General features: G+C 26.3%; 1 protein-coding gene across 1 annotated transcript in view; it reads right to left on the bottom strand.

Moving 5' to 3' along the window:
• Positions 1-461: 461 nt before the first annotated feature.
• LOC100200850 (uncharacterized) overlaps positions 462-9,826 on the bottom strand; it is a 65,634-nt gene continuing 56,269 nt past the window's right edge. The window contains exon 10 of the mRNA XM_065791821.1: positions 462-932. Within this exon, the coding sequence (XP_065647893.1) occupies positions 792-932 (141 nt within the window). The 3' untranslated portion in view covers positions 462-791. The remainder of the gene's footprint in view (positions 933-9,826) is intronic.

The raw sequence follows: 9,826 nt of genomic DNA, 5'->3' as shown, positions 1-9,826 counted from the left end.
TCGGAAAATAACCTTATAACTATTACTTTCGCTTGGTTCTATAGATTCCAGTTAATGGAGATCATTATCTATATCTATATATATATATATATATATATATATATATATATATATATATATATATATATATATATATATATATATATATATATATATATATATATATATATATATATATATATATATATATATATTATGTTGAATATCATGTAAAACAAGATTTATGTTAAAACACGTTTAAAAAATAAATATAAAAGTATAAAATAAAATTAGTAGACGGTACGAAATAATATAATAAAATTAGTAGACAGTACGAAAAGTATAATTAATAAAAGTTCATTCATAGCAATACTACTGCAATATTATTTAAATAAGCATTAATTTGCCGAAATTAAAACTATTCTATAAAACAATAAACAAGCAAGCCGTATAATTATAAATGTTAATAAGGAAACCATAAATGCTAATAAGGAAACCAATCTATTAAGAGAAATTAGTGTTTAATATTCATTTATAAATCGTACATAGACTAAAACATTTCACGTATTTAAAATTTTTCAAGAACCATTTTACACTTATTGATCATAAAATAAAGGAGAGAAAACTTACGTCACCATCTTAAATTTTTAAAAATTTAATGTGACTAAACTTTTTAACAAACATAAAAACATAAACACGTTAATAAATAATTTAAATAAATATAAAATTGTTTATATGTTTATTCTCAATAAACATATAAACAATTTATATGTATATTCAAAAATTAAAAAGAAAGTTGAATTAAAATTAAATTACGAATTAATAAACTGTTTCATTAAATCACGAGTTTTTTTATGTGCTTTTGTTAAAGGCAACGAATGGAAATCTTCAACTTCTCTAATTTTATTGTTTATTGCATTTTTTTTCCCGAGATATTTCTTTGACTTTTCAACCTGAAAAATATTTATAAACACACTTTTATAAATCCTTAAAATCAAATAAAAAGCTATTTCATAAAGACCTTTTTTAATTATAACTGTTCCTTTTAATTGAGGAGTATAAAAGAAATATCTTGATACTCAAAACCTAAACTGTTAAATTATATATTATAAATGAAATAATTTAATATAAATGAAATATAATAACATTGAATGAATTAATATAAAACAATAAAATCATCTTGTAATCGAGGAAACAGACTTTTAAAAAACAAAAACAGATTCTTAAATTTTAATCTTTTAGCTAAAAGATTAAAATTCAATTTTTATTTTTTAGATTTTTAAGAAAAAAGCATCATCAACTGTTTCTTCGAAATTTCTTTCGTCATCAACTTCTTCGAATTTAAAAGTAAAACAAAAAGAACCGTTTAGAAATATATAAGCCACCAGGTATATAAGTCACCAGGTCATTAATCTAAAACTTCAGTTAAACATTAACAAAATAGAACAAGATCAACCTTAAAATCAATCTCTTCAAAAATTTAAATGTCAGATATCTCCTTAATAATTAAAATGCCAGAAGTCTCCTCAATAATTAATTATTTTTTTTAATTATTCACCTCGACTAGGCCGAGAAGGCCACTACAGTCGCGGATGCTACTTTTTTGATTATAACCCTCTCTCAACTCTATAACTCCAAAACACGAACCTCGACGGACAAAGCCGCTGCGCGGAGAAACAAGTTGAGCGGGGTACTACCAGGGACGTGGTGAGTTCTCTACCACTACACCACTACCGCAATTAATCTAAAACTCAGATTGTAAAGTTTATAATCCATATAAAAATACAAATAAAAGTCAGGAATTCAAAAAAGACATTTCTTTTCTTTTCTTTAATGAACTAAATTAAGAACTGAACCTGAAACGATGAAAGATGAAATTCAAAGTTTATTTATAAGTTAAAGGTGACTTCCAAAAATGTCCTATTTTGTCAATTTGAGAAATTGTGGTTTCCAAGATACATAATGTAAAGAGTACTAAAAAAATTTTTTTTAATTATAAAGTTTCAAAATTAAAGTATTTAGTAAAATTAAGAAATTTCATTTAAAAAAATAGTTTACAAAGCTCAAAAAACATACACTTCCTTTAGTGTAGTTTCAAAAAATTGCATTCAGTTGTAGTAGATAGTTGCTTTCAGAACAAACTTGTTGCAAAAATGCATCAAAATAAGGATGGTTTACCTATTGTTAACCAAGAATATGCAAAGAAATATAAAGAATATGCAAAGAAATATAAAGGATATGCAAAGAAATATAAAGGATATGCAAAGAAATATAAAGAATATGCAAAGAAATATAAAGGATATGCAAAGAAATATAAAGGATATGCAAAGAAATGTGAAGGATATGCAAAGAAATATAAAGGATATGCAAAGAAATGTGAAGGAATGTGCAAAGAATTTTGAAGGATTTTGCAAAGAATTGTAAAAGATTATGCAAAAAAAAGAAATTACATAAAAAAGAAAAAAACTTAAGCTCAACATGATAATTTTTGTGATTCATAAAGACAATTTATGGCAACTCCGTGGCGACTGTCTTCCATTGAAAAAAAAGCCGGTCATAACAAAAAATAGAGACAAAGTTTACACTCTTTCAGTTCATAAAAACCTATGTAATTTATATTTCAATAAATATAAATGACAAATTATAACCTAAGAAAATGTAGAGAGCAAGATGAAGAAAATAAAAATTTCCTGCAGGAAAAATAATAGGACATTGAAAAAGTTTGGACAAAAATTTCATTTATCCTTAATCGCAGAAACATCGTAGTTGTTTTTAATTCCTTCAAACTCAAAACACGTAAGACTTTTACAGTGTTTAAGTAGACCAAAAAATCAATATTAATGTTTGGATTAGGTTTGGAGATTAATGGAGATTAAGGTGTAGAGATGAATGGAGATTAAGGTGTGGAAATTAATGGAGAGTAAGGTGTGGAAATAAAGCAACGAGATCAAAGTAGCTCATTAGACATCTTCATAGAATATTTTAAAATTTTTTAATGCGTTTAGATAGAAATATAACAAGTTATAAAAAAAGCATAGAAAAAGAAGTGAAATGAAGCAGAAATGTGAACAGTTTTTTCAATTTATTTACTGGAAGCTAGATATAAACTTACATAGAAGTTATATGAGAAAAAACTTGTATACTTTTATATGCTTCTATATATAAAGCTCTGTACCTCAAATTTTTCAATTGGTATTTTCAATAGTTTTACGTAATTTTAGGTGGAGAAGGTTTTCCTAGCTAATTTTCTTGTATAATTTTTTTTTTGTTAATTAGGGGCCAAAAGATGAAAAAATCATAGCTTGTTAACATTTTACAGTTTGTTAACACAAACTCTTTGAGCAAAAATACTTTCAGAACTGTTGCATTGTGGTTAACATTAATTGTGTTTAGTATTACTAATTATAATAAGTCTATTAAGATGTGAAATATTTTGATCTCATTCGTTTATTAATCCACACCTAATCCATAATCCTGGCAGATTTCGGATTAGATGTGTAGATAAAAAGGTGCTCCAAGAAGTCCGTGCAGTCTTATCACAGAGCTCTGTGAAGAGAATATGACTAAAAAGTTCATGCTTTCATACTTACATATAAAGTGAATATGGCCAAAATTGACATCAAATCTGCAATCAAAGCTGACATCAAAGTTGGCATCAAACCTTGTACCTCTCAATTGTAAAGCAAGTGGTCTAAAGCAAGTGGTCTAAAAATTGTGTCAAGAATACTAACCATGACACTTTGACATGAAAATAATTTTTGCTAATAAATGTAAAAATTTAAAAATTTTCTCAACCTAAAAATAACTTTTGTTAACAAATAGAGTGTGAAGTATAAATCCTACCATCTAACAAAATTGATAAACTTGGATTATCAAAACTGAAATGGAATCTGTATTACATAAAAAAAGCAGTTAATATGCAATGAAAATATCTTTTTTGGAATTTTACTTGGATATTCTTTAGAGTGCAACAAAGAAAAAAAAAGAAAAAAAAAAAGAGTATCAAGTAGCTTAAATATTTCATCAGCTCTTCAATATTGCTTTTTATGTCTTCATAGAAAAAAAACAAAACAATGCAATGCGAAAACACTGTGCAAAACTTATAGCCAGCCATTTCCACTCAAAACATTTATAGAAAAATCTTTTAATTGACCCAATAAAAGTTTTATTATAAATGTTTTGTTCATATTAAAAAAATAATTTTTTTTTGTTCATATTACAATTATTATAACAGTTTTATGTTAATACTATTTGTTTCATTTAATTGACATTAAGTTAAGTTCTACTATTAAAAAATAAAGCTATTTTTTACATGACATAAACTTGAGTTACCATAGTTACTACTAAATGCTGTTTTTTAAAATTCTTATTACATAGTAACATTCATCCTCTTTAGATCTCCCTAAGTTACATAGTAACATTTATCCTCTTTAGGGGTCGTCAATAAAATACGTACGCCAAAATTTTTGAAATTTGACACCTGTTGCCATGGGTACTTTTATGTCCCCACCCCCCTTAATGCGTACTTTTAAGTCCTCAACCCCCTTAATGCGTACTTTTAAGTCCCTTGGATACTATAAACACCCCAAAGTCCTTTGTTTGCGGCACAGGATCCCAAAGCAGCAAATTTTATGGCCTTTTGCTAATTTAAGAAGCTTTTTATTTTAGCAAAACCTAGCAGTAAAATTTGGGAAATTTTGAGACCCTGAGGACACATTTTTTTAAGGGGATCTCCAACCCATTAGCCACGGCACTGCTAAAACCTGTTTTTTGTTGACTCAAAAAATAGGTTGCCTGAAATACCTCTTACTCAGGGCCAGTATATAAGGGGTGCCATGTGTGCATGGGCGCCTGCAGGATTTTTTGATGTTCTAGATAGGTCACTTTCTCACATTGTGCAAAGTCCAAACTTAAGTATGTTTATACCTATGTCAAATGAGAAGGCCTTACAAAAAATTGGGATGGCGGAAGCCTGGGAACAAAAAAAGCCCTAAATTCCTTTCTCTCCCCCTCCTGCCCAAACGTCTAAAAATCCTGCAGGCACCATCCTCTTTAGATCTCCTTAAGTTACATAGTAACATTCATCCTCTTTAGATCTCCTTAAGTTACATAGTAACATTCATCCTCTTTAGATCTCCTTAAGTTAAAATTGGGTATTGTGAGATGTGGGCCCTCTGTTTGATCTGCATTATACTGAAAAAGCATTAAAAGATATATCTAAAATGAAAAAAATAAATAATTATATGACAAAAGAGAAAACATTACATATTAACACTACAAATCAATTTACCTGTTGTTTTTCAAGAGCATTGTTAAAAGTAGTTGAATTCTTAAAGAATTTTTGATTGAGGATTTCTTAAAGGATATTTTGCTAAAACTGTTTTACTTATTGTTTATCTGTAAACCGGCTAATTTGCAGAATTAAAATAATTATTGATTCAATAATTAGAATACAATTAACTTTCAATATTTTAAATGCCAACCCATAAAAGTATTGATGAAAAGCTTGTTTTTTATATTGGCTGAAATTTTGATTTTATTAAGTTTGGCACTCAATCTAGAGTTGCAAGACATCTGGCAACTCTAGATTATTTCGATGGTTTTCTTAAAATCTTTTAAGCTTTTTTTAAATTTACTTAACTGAATGACCACTTTCTACGTATCAAAACAACATTTCAAAAATTACTATAGCGAAGGATTTTATAATTTAGTCTGAAACAAGTAAAAGAGTTAAAAAAACTTACTGGGTAAAAAAATGAAAATATGAAAAATATGAAAATATGAAAATAAACATGAAAGTTTTTTTAATTTTAATAGCAAAGTAAAAAAAAAAAACTCAATTAAATTTATTTGCTTAAATTTAACTACTCTCTAAGGAGTGTTAAAATCTCAACGCAAATCAATTGTCACGTCTACCCTCAAAAAAGAAAACAAAGTCAAGACTTACTACTACTAGCTGGTGTCTCTCACCTTTACCGAGTAAGGTGACGGAGAGAATTATCTTAGATTGGATTATGAAACATTGGTCACTGATCAAATTCTCAACATGAATTATAATATAATATGCACACAAAAAACATAAAAGTATATATGTACACATTGGGTTGTAACATTAACAACGGTGTTAATGCATTTTGACAAAGTCGTTTACAAAATCTGTTTATAAAGAAATTATTATTTAATTTTTTTACAATATGAAAAAGTAGCTTAAATATAAAAATTAGGACCTTACCTTTTTTTTTTTTTTTTTTTTTTTTTTTTTAGATTATTCACCTCCCCAAGGCCCGAGGGGGGCCACTACAGTCGAGGAGGATACTCAATTTTTTTTTTTTTTTTTTTTTTTAATATTTTTATTTTTATTTTTTTTTAGTCATTATTCGTGGTGCAACCCTCTCTCGACTCTTTAACTCCGAAACACGAACCTTGCCGAGCAAGGCCGCTGCGCGGAGAAACTAAGTTGAGCGCGGTACTTCCAGGGACGTGGTGGGAGTCGAACTCCGAACCTCATTTAGAAATTTGTAATCATTAAAAATGATATTTTACTTTGTTATTAAATTTATAATATTTACTACAAAAATGAAATAAAATACAAAAAATATAAAAGTTCTTTTGAAAAATTAAAAAAGCAATCCAAAAAAAATTTGTTACTTAATAAAACATTTGGAAATGCAAGGAAAACATGGAATGTAATTAAAGAAATAACAGGAGTGGAAATTGTGATAAGTGATAATCTTCCAAAAAGATTGCAAAGAGATGATAATAGAGGAGATGCTTTTTGTTAATAAAGAAATTGCTGAAACATTTAATAGCTTTTTTATAAATATAGGAAAAAAGCCTGCCGGTGCAATTCCTGAGGAAATAACCCTATTGTTGATAATTCGTAAAACTTTTTTACTTACTGAAAAGAATTCTTATTTAATGGAAATAAATATATTTTTTTATTTTTTTGATATTTAAATGTTTATACAATTTTTTTATTTTATTTTTATAAAATTTATTTTGTTTCATATTGTCACGATCATTTCGCAATTGCTTTACTAATTTTTTCATGTTATAAGAAATAAAAAAAAAATGAAAAATAAAAATCGCCATTCATCCTCTTTAGATCTCCTTAAGTTACATAGTAACATTCATCCTCTTTAGATCTCCTTAAGTTACATAGTAACATTCATCCTTTTTAGATCTCCTTAAGTTAGATAGTAACATTCATCCTCTTTAGATCTCCTTAAGTTACATAGTAACATTCATCCTCTTTAGATCTCCTTAAGTTACAGAAAACGAAGAAGAGTAATTTTAATACTACAACTGGTAAGAAAGTATTCAATAATCTTAATGATGTTACCTGTTACATCATAAGAAGAGAGCTTATAAAAAAGACCAGCATGCTAAACTTTATTACAGGCTTTAGAAATGTTGAGAGAGATAGCCTTAGCCTCTCCACATTTATTTAATGCATGATAAAACCTATAAGTTATTATTGTTAACAAATCAGTAGTAAAACAAGAAGATCTAAATCCATATTGATGATCAGAAAGTAAGTTATTAGATTCAAGATAAAAGATTTAGTGTTTGTTAATTAAGAGAATTTTCTATTATTTTATTTATTCTATGCTTTAAATTTTAAATGCTTAGAAATAAGGAACTAGATATAAGTAAATACTAGCTACTAAAAAAAAACTTTTAAGTAAAGATAAAGGATGATATGTTTCAAAACTGGCACAATTTTGACATTACAATGCAACTTTTTGGACAATATTATTCAATTAAAAAAAAAAATGAACCATTATCAGCAATCAGGCTGAAGGACAATATAACTGCAACTAAACAAATATTTCTACGTATATGGGGGTGTTTAAAACATCTATAAAAAAAGCAGTACTTGTTTTTATTTAAAAAAAATTTTTCAGAAAAGAAATAAACTTTGATCTTAAATCTTATAAAGTCAAGCTTTTTTGTTTGAATTTTAATAGACTCTTATATTTACTTTCTAACTACAAGTTTTGTTTTCAGTAATGATTATCTATGATTAATTTCATTTATGACGTTAAATAAAACTTTCATTTTTAATGGACCAAGACCAAGGGTTCTTATTTTTGATTAAAAGGTGGTTATCAACAATAATTTAAAAAAAAGTTGATTTTACCTTAGGTAGTCAACCTTAAAATCTTAAAATAGATGGTCCTGAAACTGATTTGCTTATGGTGAAATCATTTTAGGTTTTAAAAAGTTTTTTTTGTCTATTTAATTTAGGATTTTGGTTTTAGTAATTCTATTACTATTTTCATTTTTGTAAAAATGAGAGTTTGCAATAAACTCTAGAACTTCCATGGAATATTATACAAACAAACATATACAAACTTCCATGCGACATTATCAAAATAAGATAAATTTGCATAATTAACAATAATTACAGGTATTTTGAATCTATATACTTAATTAACAAAAATATATTTTTTCTTCTTCGCACCCATAAAAAATAAACAGCATAAAGAAAAAGAAAAATTATCAGTGAAAAAAATAATGATGAAAATCTAAAAAAAAAAAAAGGTCTATACCATAGATCATAGAAAAAGGTCTATACCATAGATCATACCTATGGTCAATATCTATTATCTATGGTCTATATCTATTATCTATGGTCTAAAGGCCTTGTTATAAAATTTTGTTATGTGACGGAAAAGTGTAATGCAAGTAAATGTAACTTTATTCAATAAACGTATTTACATCATTAAAATTTAAATTACATCAGTTGAATATTTTAAAGTACCACATTGTAATTAAATTTAATTTGAAACCTCGTTAAAATTCATTTAAAGTATTTGTATTTATAAAATATTAATGAAATATATCTAGATTAAACAATATTATTATAAAAAAATTTGAAAAACATTAATGTTGTTTCAAAAAAAAAAAAATTTCTTATTTAAAAACTTACACCATTTATTTCTTAAAACATTCATTATAAAATACACAAAACATTATTGTCTTATGTTTGCTTTCTCACAATTTAGTTTTTTTTTTTTTTTTGAGGGGGCAATTGTTTATGGGTGAATTTCTTAACAATCAAAAAAAAAAAAGATTAATTTTTTTTAACATTTTAATTTTAACAAAATTTTTGCATAAACTAGTTAACAATTGAAATTCATTTTTTGATCAATCTAAAAAACTTGGAAATGGATAATGGATAAACTTTTAATGGAAAAACTTTTTGCTCAAAAACAATTTTAAAACTAAAAAAATCATCTTTTCATAAAATTGTTAAGTGACCTGTTATATGAACCCACAATGTATATTATTTGATTTTGAGGCCCTTTTTTTAATTTTACAAATAAAAAAAAATACAAAATATAATCATAAAAAATAAACTATAAACAAGAAAATATGACATATGGGTCGCCCAGAAATTAAAATTGTGGGTTAGGCAGAGGCGTGGTGGCCCCAGAGGCTAAGCGGGATTCCCGCATGGGCTTTTCACTATTTCATCTAAATATGGGCCTTTTGGCAAATTTTAATTTTTTCTGCATTTTAAAGAAATTCCACAATCATTAAAAATATTTATGTTAGCACAAATTAAATTTTATTAATCACTTGATTTAAAGTCTTCAACTTTGAGCACAATTATATTAGTATTTTGCATAATAAAAATATTGCAAACAAAGTAGATGTTTTGAGGCGTATTATGATATTTTTTTCATGAGAACAGCAATACAATTACTATATGGTAATGGTATTGCGTTTTAATTCATTTAAGAAAAATGATTTAGTGTTAAGTTTTAAATTAAGTTTTATATAAATAAGGATCGAACTCTTGTTTTGCATTTTTGTAACGTTTCAAAACAGATTTAAA

The sequence above is a fragment of the Hydra vulgaris genome, chromosome 02 (assembly GCF_038396675.1).
Source record: "Hydra vulgaris chromosome 02, alternate assembly HydraT2T_AEP".
Lineage (NCBI taxonomy): Eukaryota > Metazoa > Cnidaria > Hydrozoa > Anthoathecata > Hydridae > Hydra > Hydra vulgaris.
The sequence above is the reverse complement of the archived record's forward strand: the minus strand, read 5'-3'. Positions and strand labels throughout refer to the sequence as shown.